Source organism: Poecile atricapillus, chromosome 12, assembly GCF_030490865.1.
Source record: "Poecile atricapillus isolate bPoeAtr1 chromosome 12, bPoeAtr1.hap1, whole genome shotgun sequence".
In the NCBI taxonomy this organism is placed as follows: Eukaryota; Metazoa; Chordata; class Aves; order Passeriformes; family Paridae; genus Poecile; species Poecile atricapillus.
Window position 1 is genome coordinate 7,861,078 of NC_081260.1, and position 19,725 is coordinate 7,880,802.

The window sequence follows — 19,725 nt, forward strand, 5'->3', positions numbered from 1 at the left end:
ATGAGCACTGGAAAGTACACTTTGGAAGAAACTGAATGGATTTGCTTTCTCCTTTATTGTTTTTAATGGAGGGGGAAAGCCTATTAGATATTCTTAATTTGTGGGCTGAAAACTAGTTGTAGTTCTACAGACAGACTCTTAACATTCCCAGTTTCATATATCACAGGAGTAGATTTTCAAGATGACATACAAGATTTTATTCTGTATTTATTCTGTTCAATTGCCTCTGCACAGTGCTGTCTCTTGCTGAGCTCATTTTGCAAGTAAAAATCAGAGAAATTCTTCACATTTTGACGTTTATGTGTGTGTGTACTAACTGTAAAACAAAAGTTCATAATAATTAAGTAAGCAAAGCATGAATATGCATGAACATACTTTTCTTTTACTGGAGGAATTTCTCCCATAGCTCCTCCACTATCACTGCTTTTGAAACAGTGGGAACTGCTGCTGAAATTTATGCAAGGCTATGGTTTTTCCCAAATGAACCCAAATATGTTTTACCTCCAGGTGTTCCTTGCTGCCAGTGAGTTCAGTCTTGCTGCAGGGCTCTAAGCGCCAGCAAAAATCCTTGTGTGCAAGCCCAGTTTTAAACAAATAAACATTCCCAGCAGAGTTTAGATTCTTGTATTTGAAGTGTTTTACTGGGGCAGGGTAGATCGCCTCACCCTGGTTTTGCTTTAGGTCCTTCATTCTGCATAGGGGCATTTATGTTTTTGTTGCCCAGGGCATCACGCAACAAATCTGAGAAGAAGAGGAGAGACCAGTTCAATGTCCTCATTAAAGAGCTTTGCACAATGCTGCAGGGCCACGGCCACCCTCTCAAGATGGACAAGTCCACAATACTGCAGAGGACCATTGACTTCCTACAGAAACAGAAAGGTACTGGAGGGTCCTGGCTCTGCGTCTGCCCAGCAGCCAGTTTCCACTCAGAAAATGCAAACTGTTTTTCCCAAGCATCTTAGCCACCCATATGAGCTTAAGGGAGAGGCACAATAAGGCACAGTAGCTGGCCTCAGGAGATGGGCTAGAGCTGAATACACTGCTGACCAGTTAAACATAGATTTAAAAAGTTGCAGTACTGTATGCTTTTTACTGTGGATACCTCATTACCCTCGCTGGCCTCCACATAGCCTGGCCTGCTTTGTGCACTCTCAATCAGAACATGAGGAGGGAAAAGCTGAGGAACAGCACCCATTACAAAAGTCAGGGGAGAGGGGATTCTATGCCATTTTCCTAGGACTCTTGGATTAGGAGATTATAAACCTGTCCTGCTACCTGGGAACTCACAAGAGCAGCTTGTGAAAGAGCTCCAGAATTGAAACAGCTACAGAATTGCAGACACCCTTTGCTCAGAGGGATGCTCTACTACTGTAAAATTAGCCCATTGATCTTAATTTCTTAAGGTTATCTTCAGGACACCTAAAATGTCTCCATTTCCCTTTCTTGATTTCTAATGTATTTGTATCATGATGGCATGGAAAATGTCTGTTACATGTAAGAAGGCTTTGTGTGAAGATGAGGATGATTCCTCTAACAGACTCTTTAAAGATATCTAGTGTTACTTGAAAATGAAAAAAATCCAAGTAGCATGAGTCATGTTGCTTTTTTGACATTTTCTCTTTAAGAAATCACAGCACAGACAGAAGCCTGTCAGATTAGACAAGACTGGAAGCCTTCATTTCTTAGCAACGAGGAGTTCACTCAGTTGATGTTAGAGGTAAGAAGAAATTAAATAGATCAGTGAGAAATAATCAGTTCAGTAGAGTAGTTCAGGGATATACAGTTCTTTTTCACCTGTAGGTCCCAATATTAATGATTTCTACTCTGCTGGCATATACAGTACAAACCTGACAGAGAACAATGTTGTGCTAAATGCTTTGCAGACACAGAATTAAAAGTAAGATTGCTTCCCCTTAAAGGTAAATGGGTTTTCGTTTGGGAATGATGACTGATTTGGCCTGGCGAGAGAAGCAAAAAAAACATTTCCTTTTCTCAGAATAGCCGCTAGAGCTGGCTTTTTTTTAGAAAAAATTTGAAAGGACCTTAAAAAAGCAGAGCAGCTCTCTTCCTCCCATGTCACATTAGCCAGGCAGCACTGCTTGTGGTGTCTTTGCAGCAGCTGTGCACTACTGTCCTCTTGATGGGAATGCTGCCTTTTCTGCTTGAATTGCCTTTAAGTGCAGTCAGGAAAACAGCTCTTATACTCCCACCTCTAAAATGCTTTACCAATCTAGAAACATCCCCCAAGCCTACATTTCTCCCCTTTTAAGAATGTGGCTCTGGGTTTGTGCTGCATGCTCCTCTGGCAGGGACATCTCCTACCCTGCGTGGGCAGCTGCTGCTCTTTGCCCCACCAAAATAAGGGTGTATGCTGGGCTGAGCTGGGAGGTGCTGCTGTGTCTTAGTTATTCCTTTTCATCAGGATGTCATGACTCACCTCTCTGGAAAAGTCTGTTCATTCTTTCTGGGAATCTCTCTTGCCAAACAAGCTAGCTTGTTCCAGCTGAATCAAAACAAATTCCCCCCTTAGACTGGAAGTGATAGGGGAGAGCAAGCCCTGTAATAACTGCTGGCTTGCTGTATTCTGGTAGACCATTAAACAGTTTGCTTAAAATCAGTGGGTTTTTCCCAGAGAGGACTCAATTTGAGCAAAAGAAGTCTGGAAGTGAGGTGGGGGAGATGGTGAATATAGCATTTTTGGCTCCCTGTAGCTAAACTGCAGAACAGCCTAACAGTGTCTTTAGAAAAGCTGGCTTTGTACACAGTGCTGACCACCTATTAAACCTCCCAGATCTTGATGTTAGAGAAGAATAAGGACGGATGCTGGGTAAGCAATACAAGGAGATATTGTGAAGGACAGGGAGAACACAAGATCCAAGGAGAAAAGCACAGGCAGTGACTTAAAAGGGACAGAGAGCTTTAACTCTGGAACAGAAACCACTGCAAATGAGAAAGGGGAAGCAAATCAAACCTTAAAAACTTTTTTTGTCACTAGCCTTACAAATCAGTGTTTTAAGCAAAATAAATAAGGCTTTAGGACTTCTTCATATTGTCCATAAACTACTAAAAATACATAATTGTATAATTTTTCTGTCCCTGCTTATCCATCCATCTATGATGGATTTGCTATAACATCTCCTTATGCACCAAGTTTGTTAACTATTGTGTAATTCAGAACACATAATAAAGTCAAGTCAGTAAGACTGTGTGGGTGTTGAAATTCTAAGCATCACTGTCTTACTTCATGTTAAATAAATACTCACTGGGTGAAAAATACAAGTAAATTTAATAATAATGAGAATGAGAAAATAAGAATATAAAAATAATGTTGAATTAGACAGCATGTGTAATTTTTACTTTTCCACATTGAACTGTCATTTCTTTGATTCATTTTTGCTAGGTTTAAGCTGTTAGAAGCGTCACTAAAGAATCAATTAGTCTAAAATATTTTAAGTTTTTCCCTTGCATAATTTTGTTTTCTTTTTTTCTTTTTTTTTTTTTGCCTATTATCATAAGGCACTAGATGGCTTTCTCATTGCTCTTACCACTGATGGGATTATTATTTATGTATCTGATAGTGTTTCATCTCTGCTAGGACACTTGCCGGTAAGTTCTGTCAATGCAATACATTGAAGGCTCATTCCCCTCCTTAATGTAAATCAGTCAGTGCAGGATCCAACCAAAGAGGCAACTGACTGCAGGTGGGAGGTCAACCAACAAACTCTTGTGGAGTTTCTCAAGTTCCTGTGAATAACTGATTCTCTCCCAGGGTCTATGAGTTAGCTTAAAAAAAACCTCAGCTATGTAAAATCACTGTATTTATAGCTCATCACCTGACTATACATCTAAAGATCTGGGAGGTGTTTAACCCAGCAGGTTAATAGAGAATCTTATGGTTGTGAATCCATGCTGAAGCTCTTCTTAGATAATGTAAATATTATCTAAGAACTGAATCTATGCTCTTCAAATGACACTGGATTTTTCTACTTTGAGCTCATAGTCTTTGGTAACAAATGTGTGGCCTCAGGGTTTTCTGGGAGAACTTCTAGAAACCAGTTAGTTGTCAGGTGCAGAAATTTCAGCTTGGCCCCTCAAAAACATTTTTCTCTTTATCTGGTGCCAAGCATGAAGCACCAAGGTGCCCTATATGAGGGCAAGTTTGAGCACACCGTTACCTGAATGTCACGTGTGCAAAGAACAAATCTGTGCTGACATTTTGGTAGAACCGCTTCAGTCAGGATATGTGGGTTGATGAGCACTGAATCACTTACAGGTCAAGCTGATTTTGCCAGATGTTTAACCTGAAGACAAATGGAGGATGTAAGGAGGAGCTCTCTCCCTCTTCTGTGTCATGCTTTTAAAGAAAAATATTTCACTTCTCATCATGCTATATTCCTGTGGTACCAGGATTTCCTTTCCAGCCTATAACTGTCTGAATTGAAGGGCAACCTCTGTGACTCATTAAATCTTTTGCAAATAGATAGGAATCCTGGGGTAAAATAGTCTAAAGGTTATGTTCTGCCCTAGATCCGTCTGCAGATTGGCTGGGCTTCCTTGTCTTAGGCATTCGTACCAGACCGGCAGCTGAGAGATGCTGAGGGATGAAAAGGCATGTGGTTGTGTCAGGCTGAACATGTACTGCTGAACATGACAAAGCATTCTTTTGTATCAGTCAGATTTGGTGGACCAAAATATATTAAACTTTCTGCCTGAGGGGGAGCAGAGTGAGGTGTACAAGCTCCTTTCTCCACATGTGCTCATGACAGATCCTGTTGCAGCTGATTTTCTAAATGGTAAGCTCTGCTCTTGTCTGTCAGTTAGAGAAGTTTGCCAAAAGCAAACAGCTCTCGGGGAGGGTTGTACAGAGCTCTCCAGCTGTTTAATGCTCTTGCCTGCCACTTCTGTTTTGGTTCATTTGTGGGTCTTAGTGCATCACATCTCATGTTCCTATGTGCTCCCAGTACTTGCTCTTTGATTAGGACAGTCTTTGTTTTACCATCTGCTTTGCCTCTTGGATGGTAGGTGCTTTTCTCCAGGTGGGATGCTAGACTAAGCCTGAGAAAGGAGTGAGGGCTCAAGGGAAAAAAATTTGGAGAAATCCCAAACAGTTTTGGCAGAGCTGTTATTCCTTAAGAAGGTTGCATGTCTCAGGATACAAGAGAAGCCCTAATGTAACTTAAGCAACAGCCTTTCTATCTGAACAGTCCATCTGGATCTGTACTGCTGGTTGCTGCCCCATATCCCTTTCCCACAGAAAATGTCCCCAGGACCAGAGCAGGCAGCAGCATCTTCCCAGCACCTGTGTTTCATTAAGCCTGTGCTGAGCCCCAACCCACTTCCCAGTGGGTTTGGCAAGGCCACCGAGCATTGGGCTCCCCTCCCTGCTGCCCCATAAGCATCAGTGGGAGCGGAGCAGTGTGATGATGCTCTAAGCAGCGTGATGATGCTCTGCCCGGGGAGTTGTTTCCCTCTGGCTGAGGGCTGTGTGGTCTAATCTGTAGATTCAGACTTGGGGCAGGAAACTGGATTAGAGTTTGGCACAGTGCCCTTCACTGTAAATGGAAAGGCTTAGGGTTCAGTGCCCTATGGGTCTAGGTTCTACTGAGCAGTGCCAGAGCAGAGTACTGCAGTACCATGTAACTGCTTTGCATGAAATCCTACATTCACAAAGTCAGGGGAAAGTCCTGCTGACCAGTATAGCTAGGGCTTCACACTCAGCTTACTGGGGTGACTGCAAAGACAAGAAAAAAGGGTGAGAATACATTTCCTTAAGCAGAAACAGCTGATAATTGCTCCTAGTAGTTATATATTTACTTCTGGGTATCAGAAGCTTCCCAGCAGGGTGTGCTCAGATACCACAGCAACAGGGTTGGTAGATAAATTAAGTATGTGAGCTAGCTAAAGTGCAAACTTCTAATAACATTGTCTGTGTCTCCCTCTCTTGCATTTCAGCAGAAAAACAAATAGAGTTTTGTTGCCATTTAGCAAGAGGCAGCTTAGATCCAAATGAACCTCTGATGTACGAATATGTGAAATTTGTAGTGGATTTTAAATATTTTACTGATGGTAAGTTACTGTTCCAGCCTATCTTTGCCTCTCTGCCTCTCTCCTTTAAATTGTCTTGATCTGTAGCATCTTAAAGGCTCTGTTTCTGCTGAAAATGCCCTGTAATTGTCAGGGATGGAATGAGCTGTGCATACATTGGATATATTTTTCATACAAAAGTGGTGGGGAGTTTGTTGTTTAGAAGAGTGCAGTCTTCTGCATGTTGTGCCTAAAGCTGATACCAGACTGAAAATGCCTCTCTTTGACCTACTGCCAATTGTAAAGCAGCCCACTTCTTCAAATAGCCAGTAAAATATGGTATTCTGTGCCACTTGTGGCAGTGAAACAACACTTTGCAGAGATTAAGTACTTTGAGGTGCCTGTAAAATCCTGAATCTTGCAAATGTTTGCCTAGAGAAAGGCTGACATGGAGACTGCAGCTGCACTCTGTGAGCTGCTCAGAGCTGTCTTACAAAGCCAGGGTACATGATTACAGCTGTGAAACTTGGAACCTAAAGTGTTGTGCTTTAAATAAAATAAAAATAATTTTTTTAAATAAAATCAGTGTGGATCAGTGTGGCATCACCCTGTGGGTAGGAGGAGTTTGTTGCTTGGATTTCATCAGTTGCTATACCTGTCTCAACATGAGAAGAAAGCCCTCCTTCCTTCTTAAATAAATTGTCTGGTTGTTTCTAGTGCCTACACCTTCCTGTAACGGCTTTGAGTCAGCTATTGCACGAGCTTTCAGGTCAGCCACAGAGGAGCAGATTTGCCTGGTAGCGACTGTTCGTCTTGTCACGCCTCAGTTCTTAAAGGTGAGCTCTGTGCAGCTGCCTCTGCCCTGGGGTGCGGAAGCTGCAGTGGATGCTGTGGCACTGCCGGAAGCAGCATCAGCAGCACAGGTTGCATGTGCACAGGGTTAATAGAGGAGAGAGGACATGGCTGTGGCTGGGAATGGGAGATGACATAAGTATGTATTTTGGAAAGGTAAAGGTATAAAGCAGGAGCTGCTTTTGAGAAGAAATGTTTTTGTGATGGGGTGCCTTGGAGGGGGCAGCCTGGGAAGCTCCAAGACAAAGTGGTCAGCTGCACCACTTGGAAATTCGCTGCCTTCAGATATGTGCATCCACCACTCCTTTGTGTAAGGACACCATCTGCATCTCAAAACATTGAAAATGTGTGTCATGGCCTCTTCCTGCTGGTCTGTAAATGTCGCATGGCACTGTGCACTGATGACAGGGGTAACAACCAGGTGCTGCTTGCTCAAGAGGGCATTACCCAGCTCAGTTAGAGGCTAGACCTGGAAATGTCATCCATATTCAAATACCAGTATTTGAAAAAACCTTGAGAATTTTGCCTAGAGAGTGCAAGACAAGAGTCTTTGACTGTTTGTCCTAGCTCTGAAATTCAGCTCAAAGTAAACTATTCAGCCATTTTCCATCAGTTCATGCATCTATAAAACAAATCTTACACGTTCCTTAAAGCAAAATAAGTCAAGGGCTTTAAAAGCACTGTATTTTGCTATGGTTTATTATATCAACAAGATGAATCCTAGATTTTGATAGTGGACTCCTTTCATCATTTCTTAGAATTAAATGTCTGAATGTGCCCATTTCTTTGCAGGAGCTCTGCAACACTGAAGAGCCATGTGAAGAATTTACATCACGGCATAGTTTAGAATGGAAGTTTTTATTCTTGGACCACAGGTAAGAGATTTGGGTTTAGTCACTGAAGAATAAATAAAATGTAAAGTTTAAAAACAGAAAACTTTGTATACCTGTTGCCTGTAATCCCAAATGCAATAGTTCTAATTAAATGCAATTTGGTAAATAGCAGTACTCAGAACTTAGCTATTAGGCATCCTTAAATGCTTCACTATTTTCCATATTTTAGGCAAGTAAGAAACTATGTAAAATGTCTGGGAAAATGTACAGTCTCCTAACTAAGACAATAAATCATTGAAAGTGAGCAGTGTGGGTCCCAATACATTCCCTGTATTGATTTAGCTCCTCTGTTTTACAACTACAGCTTCCAGGAATCCTTCTAAATCTTTTGCTGTGTCAATAAACTTTTGACTTTCACCTTGAGAAATGATAGAATTTCTAAAAACAATAAAAACCAGTAGATTTTATTATTTAATTGTATAGATTAGTTTTTGACAATGCAATATGGTGGGCTAGAATTCAGCTTGGAGAATGAAACAGACTGGAATCAGTTTATTAAGCTGCTTAATTTAGGATTAATTTTCTTCAAAAGTAGCTGAAGGATTTTATTCACTCTTTTACTTCTCTGTAATTGACATACATGCATAAGCACATTGCAAAATCCTGCCCTTTTCATTATCCCTCCCTTTGTGAGCTTTGTAAAGGTAGTCATTACTAAAAACAGAAGACTAGTAAATAAGGTTCTAAGGAAAAAAAAATATTGGTGAGGGAAAAAATCTAAATACCTAAATCTAAATATCTAAATCTTAATCTAAAAATCTACATATCTCAATCTGCACATTTAGAGCAAGAAGGAGAGACAGCAAATAAAAATTAACAATAAATTTCATTTATATAGAACACAAGGTGTGTGCCTCACATCATACATCTTGAAGCATGGAGGAACTGAACCTGCAACAGTCCTTCAGTTGATTATGAATGGTTTGGGACAGTCAGATAATTATTCATTCAGATGAGATCTTGCTGGAGTGGCTTTATTAGACTTTAATTCGCCTGTCTGTTAATGCACACTTTTAGAATCAGCTGATTAATGTTAAGTTTTGTAAAAGAGCACTAAGCCCCTCACGTCACTAATGAAATGAGCTGCTTTTCCACAGGGCTGTGACCCAGCAGCTCCTGTGAAAAAGTGAGTAGGAGGTTCTTTGAAACTTCTGAGTCTTTTGATCAATCTACGTTATGACTCAGAGGAATCTCGGTGCTGGGTGCTTGCAGACACTCCAGTCCCACTGATGGCAAGGAAGCCATTGTTACTGAGAGGAAATTAAGATGATACAGATGCTGAGACAGAGTTTGTGACAGCCCCAGATGCAAGCAGTGAGCTCAGACCCGAGAACAAGCAAGAGACTGTGGGAGTTGTCTTACTTAATCACTGATTCCAAGCTCTCTCCAGTACAATCTCCAGGACACTGAGAAATGTTGCTATTTCTTGCTGATTTGCATCACAACATGCTGCCTGACAGTGAAATGTGCCATCAGCAGGGGTGGAGTGTATCCAGCAAGAGCTGGAATCAGGGCCTTTGCTGTCATGATCACAATTCCAATCAGAGTAAAGACAGGTGCAATAAAAGCATTTCATAGATCTGAATAAACATGAGAAAAATAGGAAAAATCTGTATTCTGGGTCTATATATAAATATATGTAGAGGAAGAAAACCCCATCAACTTTGAAAATTATCTGTTTCTCTTCAGCACTGTGGTACTGTTCTTATTTTCCCTTCATTTATTAAAAGACTGCACCCAAAAGGCTCTCTAAAGACTGTGCATTCCCATTTGCACAGCAGGTTGCAGATCTCAGGACTGGAACTTAAACTAACAAGACAGTTTTTAATTGCTCCATAAGGCATCTCCTTGTTAAATGGCAGATGAGGAGCATTTTGTGGTTGCTTTCTCCTATGAAGAGTTCTGGTGATATTCAGGAAAGCTGTCGTGGTTTTAAAGCAGCAACTAAAAAATTACTAGAAAACTTACTTATTTCTTGCTGTGAGATATGGATTAGAACAAGAGCAAAACAGGCTTAAAACTTAAAAGGAATAAAGAAAGTTTATTAGCAAAACTACAAGAATACGAACACCAGAAATAAACCTCCAGAAAACCCTTTTATCCCCCACTACCCAACCATTCCCTTGTTCACATGACAACATACAGACAAAAAACTTTGGAACTTTGGTGTTTTAAACAGTCCCAATTCCTGCTAGAGTCTTTTCATCAGCCTTTGTAGAGAAACAGAAGCCTTTTTCTGCTAATCTATGGAGTTTCTCACAAGAAAACTATTTCTGTTAAAGCCTTCTATTTTTCTGATGCCAGCTGCCCGGAAATCCTGTCATCAGTTCACTCCTCCCATTTCACATCACTCTGAGGTGTGTATGGGTCAATGAGTCTAGGGATGTCATTTTAAGGATGAGTTATTCAAAGGCAAAAGTTTTCTTCATCTGTCTCTGTGAGTTTCCTGGAAACAGAAGGGTTTTTTTTTTTGCCTCTACACTGGCCCCAAATCTTCAACTATTACTTCTCCCCTTCTGTTCCAGCACCTCACTGTATCACAATTACTCCACCTTTTGCTCAAAATCCACACTTTGGACACTCCATTCCTCCCAATATACTCTGTCATGAATTAAAGGAGTATCTTCAGAACACTATTGTCCATCTCCATAGCTTTAACAGAAAAATATTTCAGCTTCTAAAGCATCTCCTTATTCTCTCTTCCCCATCTAAAACTTAACTCTTTTCTTCACTGTCTTTGATGGTTTGATGATGTCTTCTTCATGTTGATTCTCTCTCTCTCTGGGAAAAAGGAGTAATCTGTACATCTCATCCAGGTAGTAAAAGAGTTAAAAGAGTCTTGGAAAAGCTGCAGATGTTCATGGTGTCAGGTTTCAGTCCAGCAGCAGAAACTACAAACTAAGCCAGGTGGGTGGCTCCGTTTCTCCCCCCTGCCCTCTGCGGCCTTGTCCGGCCTGGAGTGGGGGGGAGGCCGAGACAGAGCCTGTTACCTCTTCAGAAGCTGGAATCCAGAGAGCAAGAGAACCCTGGCTTTACACCTTAAGGTGGTGTTCACAAGTTGATCTCACTTCTGAATGGTTAAAACCGCCGCCAATTTCTCAGAAATGACTGATAATTGGTCAGGAGGAAAGACTCCCATCAGCCACCAGCAGCTTCAACTTCCTTAGCTCCCAAAGCTATCTTAAAGATAAAGTCACCCTACGACAAAAGCATAATACTGATCAGCTTAAATGTTTATCTCATGTGCATCTGAAAGACATTATCTTCTTGAAAATAAACATGTCATTAAAAATAGAAGAAACAGTGATGCATTCTGTCAAAGCGACAGCCAGGAAGGACACTTTAATAAATACACATATTATTATCATTAATAGAAATCTGGGTCACGTGAGGAAAAAGAACAGAGTGCTATGAAAAGTTACTTGACTAAATAAAGCTGTATTGTGGCAGAGACCACTGTGTGCTCAGTGCACTCTGTTTCAAGGGATTTGCTGTCAAGTGGAGGCCTGGCTGTCCCAGCTAACCCCTTGTGCTGGGACTCAGGAGCTTCTGCCCACACACTGCTCCTCCTGGGACTGCTGTTGAACAGATCCCTAGACCATCATTCTCCCTTCATTTCCCATTTGGTGCCAGACTGCCCACAGCTGTGGTGAAGAGGAGGAGATTATAGACCTGCCTGGGCTCTCTGTGGCTGAATAACCACTGTGTCTTTCAAGAGGACAAATGTGAGTGGCTGAGTGGCTCAGCCAAGAGAGAACTTCACACAGTAATAACCAAGAAACTCAGGATGACTGATCCATCAAAACCCATATGTAATACGCTGAAATATTTTTTTCTCATGGTTTTGGCCACTTTATGGCCTTCTTCCTTAAGAGCACTCAGCTTACCAAGAGAGGGGCAGCAGGAGAGACAGGTTTGATAGGCAACATTGCCTTCAGCCTGCCCCATTTTGACCTATTTACCATTTTTCCCTATTCCTGAGAAACACACTGAACTTGGCAAGTGAATACTATCAGCACGTCCTGCAGCCAGAACAAACAGGTAGAGCCACATTAGCACATATTCTGCCTCACTGGGTGCTTGAGTTGGTGCAGGCAGGATTGTACCTGAGTGCTGGGAGATGGATAGTGACATGCTGATACGGGGAACAGAGACAAAAACAGTGGTTACCTCCCCACATTTCAGTGTTGTTTCACAATCATAAGCTATCAGGCTTCAGTGAAGGCTGTGTTAGGATACCTGCTTTTAAAAAATCTCATGTTTTGCCTAGAAAAAGGAAAATCTAGAATTGATAGCAGAGTAGGGAGGTAAGTCATTGCAATGTGCCTATCTAAATACTTCATCAATTCCTTCTCTACCAACCAAAGCAAAAACAGCCCTAAAACAGCCCCGTGCCTTATTGCTATCTGTCCTACCAGCACCAAAAGTTTTGTTGGCTATAGTTTCCCAAGATTTTCCAGGGGAGAAATTACTTTTTCCCAAGCTGGTCCTGACACACACTGCAGCTTCCCACTTACTCTCTCTTCTACAGTTACTACCCAGATGATACTTACATCCAACCTACTGGATAATTTTACTCTAGCTCCAAGTTGTTATGTTCAGGATCAGCCATAGCGTTTCTCAAGCTGTGTCTCACAAGCATCCTTAATGAATTGAGTCACTCACATATGTACAGTCCTTTCTCTACACCCACATAATGAATAGGCTTTGAAATAGTAAACACACACCTTTTAATTTTCTCAATTTTTACCTCTCCCTTGCTGTATTTTTTTTTGTTTTATATTAAAATACATCACTGCCTATATGAAAATCCACTCCAGATTTCCCTGCCAAGTGAACGAACCAGGTGTTTATTGCTGGTATCACAGCTTATCTGTCAGGATGTCAAAGCGTCAAGTTTTGTGCTCACTCCCTGCCCTTTGCTTCCTTTCTAGGGCTCCACCTATTATAGGATATTTACCCTTTGAAGTTCTGGGAACATCAGGGTATGATTACTACCACGCAGATGACCTGGAGCTTCTTGCTAGGTGCCATGAACACTGTAAGTTGCCCTGCCTCTGCATTGTGTCTGTCTCTGATCTCCTTTGTCACTTGTGCAAAACCTTTTACTGTCATTGCAAAGGGCTTTTTCTTCAGAGGCATGCAGGAACTCTCCCTTCCCATGATAGACTGTCACAGCTGACACTTACCTGGGAGGTTGAAATCTGCAGAATTCAGTCAGATTGGGAACTGTTTGTTTAGGTTTTTTAAACTGGAAGATAACTTGTTTGAGCATAGGTTGTCTCAGAGTGAAATGAGATTAAAAGGTTGGAAGTCAGAACTATCCCCCCTCTTGCCCTGTGAGTTTTGTTGATTTGTCACAGTTCATGGGGTCTTGCCATTCCCCTGGGCTACAGAGTTAGCCAGGAGGCTCAGCTCACCAGAACACCTTTGGAGAGCATCATTTGGATCACCTGTCTGTGCAGTTAGGTGTTGTGAACCTCACTTACTCATTAGTAAAATGCTTCTATAGATTCAGAATTATTTTATATACAATAGTACTGAACACAGTTCCCCTGTGGGTGAAGATGGCTCATGTTTTTTTGACCTGAAAGGAAAACAACAAAGCAGAAGAGTCAAGTTCAGGCTAATGTGTGAACACCAAAGAAGGTCCATGAAGTTTACTTTTGTGCAAGGAGAAATAGTGTGGCCTGTCGGAGACAGAGCAGAAGAACTTGTGTGATTCCCACAGCAGTGCACTCAATGCTGAAGAACCATGTCCTGCTGAGGGCTGGAGCTAACATGAGGAAGGGCAGGTGTCTGCAGGTGTGATCTGCTCTTAAGCAGTGTGCAGTTCCTACCAGATGTGAGATGCTTTATTCCCAAGACCCAGATTTTTCCATTTTACTGGGTGCATTTCAGACCGAGATACTGAGCCAGAGTTACTTGTGTCCTGTGGTGGTTTTGCCTTGCCAAGCACTGCAATGAAACATAACTACATACTTTGTAAAATGAATCTAGGTAATCAGATATTTTGCTAAGAAATATTACTTACAGATTTCTTGTTGGGGACACTGTCTGTCTCTCTGCTATCTCCACTTGAAAGGAGTGTTTTGTCAAAAGGAAACAAGACACCCCAGAGAGTTGAGCAAGGGGGATGCTGTAATTTCTCTGAGATGCAGAGCAGCATGATGCTGGGACCAAGAAACTCCACCAATAAGCCCCACAGCCCACTGAAGAAAACCTATCTCTGAGCTGCAAACCACCCTCATCTCTACCACAAACCCTCTACCACTTACATATATGAGCTGAGGGACCTAGAGGAGTATGGGGAAAAGTACTTCTCTGCATGTCAAGTTTCCCTACCCCACTTCCCTGCTGGCTGCTCTGCCCTGTCCAGGCAAAGCACTGGTACAGAAGCTGCCAGGGAAGTGGGTTGCCTGGCTGAGCACATACAGGAAGCTGTGACAGGGGGACACACAAATTGTGTCAAGTGCAGCAAAAGTGTAGATGGGAATATTAACAGAATATTTTAGCTGCTCTCAAGTACAGTACTTCTTAGTGCTGTTCGCGTAGAAGATGATTCAGATACAAGTGAAATACTTAACCAGACAGTGGCCTTTTGGTAATGCATGTGCAGTTTGGTATAGACACAAACTGTATTGGGAATGGGTCAGATCATTAAGCAGAGAATTGAACTGATGATTTATATTCTACATCTCTATCATCCAGGCATTTGTCTTACTCATTAGAAGAATATTTGGACAACACATCTGTACAAAAGGGTCTTTTCATTTTACTGCACAAAGTGCTGACAAAGTGACTTAGAGAAGGTGCTTCAGGACTTATCTGCCAAGAATAGGAACTGAGGGATCCCCAGCATGTCATGTTAGCCAGAAAATCTCTGCTAAGTGCTTCATTTTAGTGGGTTTAGCGCTTGCTAAAATCACCAGTGCACCTACTAGAATTGTTACTCATTTCCTGCTGTGAGCTATAAATTAGGAGGGCAAAGCAGGCTCAAAACTTAAAAAGTATAAAGAAAACTTTATTAACAGAACTAAAAGAATAAGAAGAATAAGAAAACCTTCAGATTCATTTCTTCTCCCCCTACCCAACTTCCTTTCCCAACTGACAATGTAGAGACAAAACCTGGGATTTTAAATCAGTTACCACCCCTACAATAGTCTTTCATCAGTTCTCATAAGGAGAGGAGTTTCTCTTGCCATGCCATGGAGACTTCTCCACAAGAAACAGTTCTCCTGTGGCTTTTAATTCCACAAATAGCAGCCACCCAGAAAATCTGCAATTGTGAAGTTCCTCCCATGCCTTACAGCTTTCCCACAGCTGCGTCCATGGGCCATGTCAAACTTATGGGGCACTATTTTAAGAATAAGCTGTTCAAAAGTAAAGGTTCCCTTCATGTGCCTCTGAGATAATTTCTGGGAACAGAGGTTCTCTTCTTCTTTCCCTGGGGGCAAAGAGTCTTCATCATTCTCATCTCTCTCTATTCAAGCCTCTCATGGGATCACAGCTACTTAAACATCTGCTTTGTTTCATTATGGATGCCTCTGCTCAGGTCTAGTTTGAACACTCTATCCCCCCAAACTTTTTCATGATTTAAAGGGGATATTCTAGTGTACCATAGTCCATCGCCATGGCCTTACCAAAAGAATTCCAGCCTAAGACTAAGGAATCTCCTCATTCTCCTCCCATCTGAGATTTGACTCTTTTCTTTACTGACCTTAGTTTCTACACGTCTTCACACTGTCTTTTTCTCTCACTTGAATGAGGATCAATGTTTTGCAAGTTTCATCTGGGCAGTGGAAGAGTTAATATCTCGCCCAGGCCTGCAGATGGTCACGATGGTTTCTGCCCGACGGTAGCTGATGCAGTCACAGCGAGGGATTTCAGGTCGCGCTGGGGGCTATGCCAAGATCTCAGGGGGCCCGGGCAGAACGGTAGCGGCCGCATGGCTGCTCTCCGGCCCCTGCTTCCTTCAATTCCAGCTGCGGGCCGATGGCTTCCCCTGCCCCTGCCCGGCAGCCACGCAGCGGAGGGGGTCTGGCCCGGCCCGGAGCCGCTCCCGGGGCCCGGCGGATCCCGGCTCGGCGTTGGCCAGCAGTGGGGCAGGGCTTAGTGTCGGCAAGATGTTAGCAGCCACGGCCCGGCCTAGCCCCGGCCGGGGCCCCAGAGCCTCCCGCTCTCCGCCCGGCTGGCACTGGAGTCCGGCTCGGGCCCCAGAGCCTCCCGTTCTCCGCCCGGCTGGCACTGGAGTCCGGCTCGGGCCCCAGAGCCTCCCGTTCTCCGCCCGGCTGGCACTGGAGTCCGGCTCGGGCCCCAGAGCCTCCCGTTCTCCGCCCGGCTGGCACTGGAGTCCGGCTCGGGCCCCAGAGCCTCCCGTTCTCCGCCCGGCTGGCACTGGAGTCCGGCTCGGGCCCCAGAGCCTCCCGCTCTCCGCCCGGCTGGCACTGGAGTCCGGCTCGGCCCCGCCAGGCCCCGAGGGCCGCAGCGGAGCGGGGCCGGCCCGACTGGCGCCCAGTTACCGCTTCAAAGCCGGAAGCAAGAGAGAGATTGCCCATCTTTAAAATGTGAATTTCACATCACACAGAGGCGGGTCTAGCTTTTTAATGGGTTATTAAGTTATCAATTCTCAGAGCTAGCCAGCTATTGGTGTTTGCCAGGCACAGAGGAAGCTCTTAGCAGCTTCTCTCAGATAAATAATTTCTGTGGGTGGCTTCTTCCCTCCTCATCAAATATAAATTAATGCAAAACCAGCACATCCGTCTAAACCCCATCACTGTTAATGGGATCACTAAAGAAGTCAGTCCTGATATTTTAACAAAATAGAGGTGTGCAGGTGAGTAAAAAACCACTTGGGTTAGTGTGGTTTGCTAAGTTCCTGTTTGTCACATTGACACTTTGGGCAGACATGTTGCCTACTGTCAAGTGAAATGGGTTTGTTTAAACCACATTTGTATTTTATACTGCATTAATTGTGGGTACTTGTTTTATGTGAGCATGTTTCATTTTGTACTCACAGCAGTCTGGAACAATTAGTGTGGTTATTTAACATAGTTCCCCTCATTATTTTCCGGTTGTACTACACTACCTGAGATTTTTCTGGTCATAGCCTGATAATACATACCAGGTTGGAGTATGCCAGGTCTTGGAAGAAAACTCAGTTTTCTTGGAGAAAAACTTTCAGTTAAAACTCTACTATCTTGTTGTTTTGTGCCATTATTAGGATTCTTACTTCACATCTTCAGTCTTTGAAATGCATTCTCAGGTTCTTATGAAAGATAAATATTTTGTTTAATTAATGTTATTTATGCTTATTTCAGGGAGCCCAGAATGTAGCTAGTTATATAGTTATACGAGTTATAAGAGAAATCTCAAAATAGCTAAGGGCATTCCTGAAAGTCAGCAGGAATGACCCCAAACAACAGCTGAGTGCATGGTTGTGTATCATCTGTCTTGTTTATAAAGCTCAAAAACCATTTTAGCACTGCCCCAGTCTGGGAGAGGGTGTGGGATTGAATGCTTTTTCTAATCACCTTTGCACTATAAAATCCCTGTTCGCTATAAATTGCTTTCTCTTTTTGTTAAACAGTGATGCAGTTTGGAAAAGGAAAGTCCTGTTACTATCGGTTCCTGACCAAAGGGCAGCAGTGGATATGGCTGCAGACACACTACTACATCACCTACCACCAGTGGAACTCCAAGCCTGAGTTCATTGTTTGCACTCATCTGGTAGTTAGGTAGGAGCAAGCTCCAAACTCTTCGAAGTCTATGTTATGTCTTAGTGTCCAGGCATTGTTTTTTCTAGTTCTGTTTCATGTTAACCAAATATTTGTTGTGCCTACTGACACACTAAAATTATATATAATTCCATGAAACGATTCTGAAAGGGTATATGCGGCTTATTTACTTCTCTACTTTTTTTTTTTTTTTTTTTTTTTTTTTTTTTTTTTTTTTTGGCAACTTAGCCAAAAGCCTGAAAGCCACCTTTGGCCAAATCTATTAGTGTGTTACATTCCCCTTTTGTCCCTAGTGATGACATAGCTATAGAAAGAATTAAAGCTGTTGGAAATCAGACATCTTTCTGGGCATGAATGAGATCATGTAACTCCTACAAAACCTTTTGATCAGAGCTTTAAGTATTTATGACTTGAAGTTAGCTGCTGGCTTACTGGCCTTATTCCTCACCCAAGTCAAGCCCTGGATCCCCCTCTAGTGGGAAAGCTGCTTGTGCTGAGTTGCAGCCCGTGCTGAAAGGCAGTTATTGTGTGTGAATGCACCTTCTGGAGGGGAATCTGCTGGATTACCACAGCCGTCTCAAAAAAGACTATACGAAGAGTAAGAATGTATTTTCTGAAGGGCTTGAAAAAATAGCAACACACTGGTTTGCTCTGTTAATTTGAGTAAATTTATTGCTCACTATGTATTTTTTTACTGTCAGGAACCAATTTTTTTCTGGTGCCCCTCTTTTTCTGTCAAACATCTGGAAGAGTAAGCACTAATAAATGTCAAATATATGGGTCTGTTGGAGTGAGCCAGAGGAGGGCCATGAAGATGCTCAGAGGGCTGGAGCACCTCTCCTGTGAAGACAGGAAGAGGTAGCTGGCGTTATTCAGCCTGGAGAAGACTCCAGAGAGACCTTAGAGCCTCTTCCAGTGCCTAAGGGAACTCTAGGAGAGCTGGAGAAGGAATTATGGAGTTGTAGAACAAGGGGGAACAGCTTTAAACTGTCAGGGATAGGTTTAGATTAGGTAGAATTTCTTCCCTGTGAGGGTGGTGAGGCACTGGAAGCCCAAAAAAGCTTGGCTGCCCCATCCCTGGAAGTATGCAAGGCCAGGTTGGCTGGGGCCCTGAACAACCTGGTCTAGTGGAAGGTGTTCTGCCCACAGTAGAGGGCTTGGAACCAGATAATTTTTAATGTCCCTTTCAAGCCAAATTCTATTGATTCTGATTCTATGATTTGTGGTATAAATGACATATGAAGTGCTAACATAAGCAAATGTTACACAGACAGATTGCTTCTCAGTTGTCTTGGTTCTGCCGTCCTTCAGGGAATTCAGCTTCACTTTAAGGACTGAATCTATTGCGCATGAACTTGTTTTTTCTTTATGCTTCCAGTGCTTCTTAGACCTAATGATGTAGTCCTAAATAGATTTTGTTCAATTCTGTCTCGGATAGTTAAGGCTTAAAATATGTTACTGAATCACACAAGTTAAAATGTTGTTTCTGGAAAATTCATTGCCACGATGATATAAGTGAGGTTGGTTCAGCAACTTCTCTTGCCTCCCACAAAAGTTGCAGCTCATTAATATTTCATCACCCTAAAGCATGGCACCTCCCAGTACCCATGACCCATGAGCACTCAGAGAGTCTTTGAAACATCCTCTCCAATTTATTCCAGTGGTGAATCATGTGGCATTTGATACTGGAAATATTTCATTATTTCAGAGGGAAAAAAGTAAGGAAAGAAAAGATACACTTTCAGAGGCACCTTACAGGGGTTCTGGCACTTCACATTGTACATGTGTAGCTGCTTGTTGGTCTTTGGAGTTTCCACTGGCATTTAACTCTGATGCATGTACAGTTCTGTGCACCCTCAGAAGGAGGGACCTGACTTCGTCCTGCCCAAGGCACTGGCATAGGGATCACTGAACTACCATTCAAAAACAAGGATTCTTGTTTATCATCATCAGGTTAGAAAATGAGTGTACACTTGGCAGTTTACCTGAACAGAAACTGTAAAATCTTTCTTTTTCGTTTGTTTTGGCTGGTTTGGTTTTTTGTTTTGTTGTTGTTGTTAGGGTTTTTTTGTTTTTTACTTTTTTGTTTTTGTTTGTTTGATTGGTTTTTGTGTTGGGTTTTTTTAGTTATGCAGAAGTTCGGGCTGAGAGAAGGCGAGATCTTGGCCTTGAGGAGTCATCAATTGAACTGGCATCCTCTTCTCTAAAGGTACCGTGTT

General features: G+C 42.6%; 1 protein-coding gene across 9 annotated transcripts in view; it reads left to right on the forward strand.

Annotated features, from left to right (window-relative positions):
* PASD1 (PAS domain containing repressor 1) overlaps positions 1-19,725 on the forward strand; it is a 57,893-nt gene that overhangs the window by 28,679 nt on the left and 9,489 nt on the right. For 7 of the 9 annotated variants that reach the window (XR_009278557.1, XM_058848044.1, XM_058848049.1 and 4 more), the window contains 10 exons: positions 725-879; positions 1,626-1,717; positions 3,517-3,606; positions 4,673-4,793; positions 5,953-6,066; positions 6,742-6,860; positions 7,669-7,751; positions 12,704-12,810; positions 17,359-17,506; positions 19,634-19,715. Coding sequence is in view for 8 of the 9 variants with exons in the window: in XM_058848044.1 (XP_058704027.1) it covers positions 725-879; positions 1,626-1,717; positions 3,517-3,606; positions 4,673-4,793; positions 5,953-6,066; positions 6,742-6,860; positions 7,669-7,751; positions 12,704-12,810; positions 17,359-17,506; positions 19,634-19,715 (1,111 nt within the window). In the remaining variant the exon portion in view is untranslated. Of the gene's footprint in view, positions 1-724; positions 880-1,625; positions 1,718-3,516; positions 3,607-4,672; positions 4,794-5,952; positions 6,067-6,741; positions 6,861-7,668; positions 7,752-12,703; positions 12,811-17,358; positions 17,507-19,633; positions 19,716-19,725 lie in introns of those variants that run through there. The other 2 variants (XM_058848047.1, XM_058848052.1) reach the window with 2 other exon arrangements.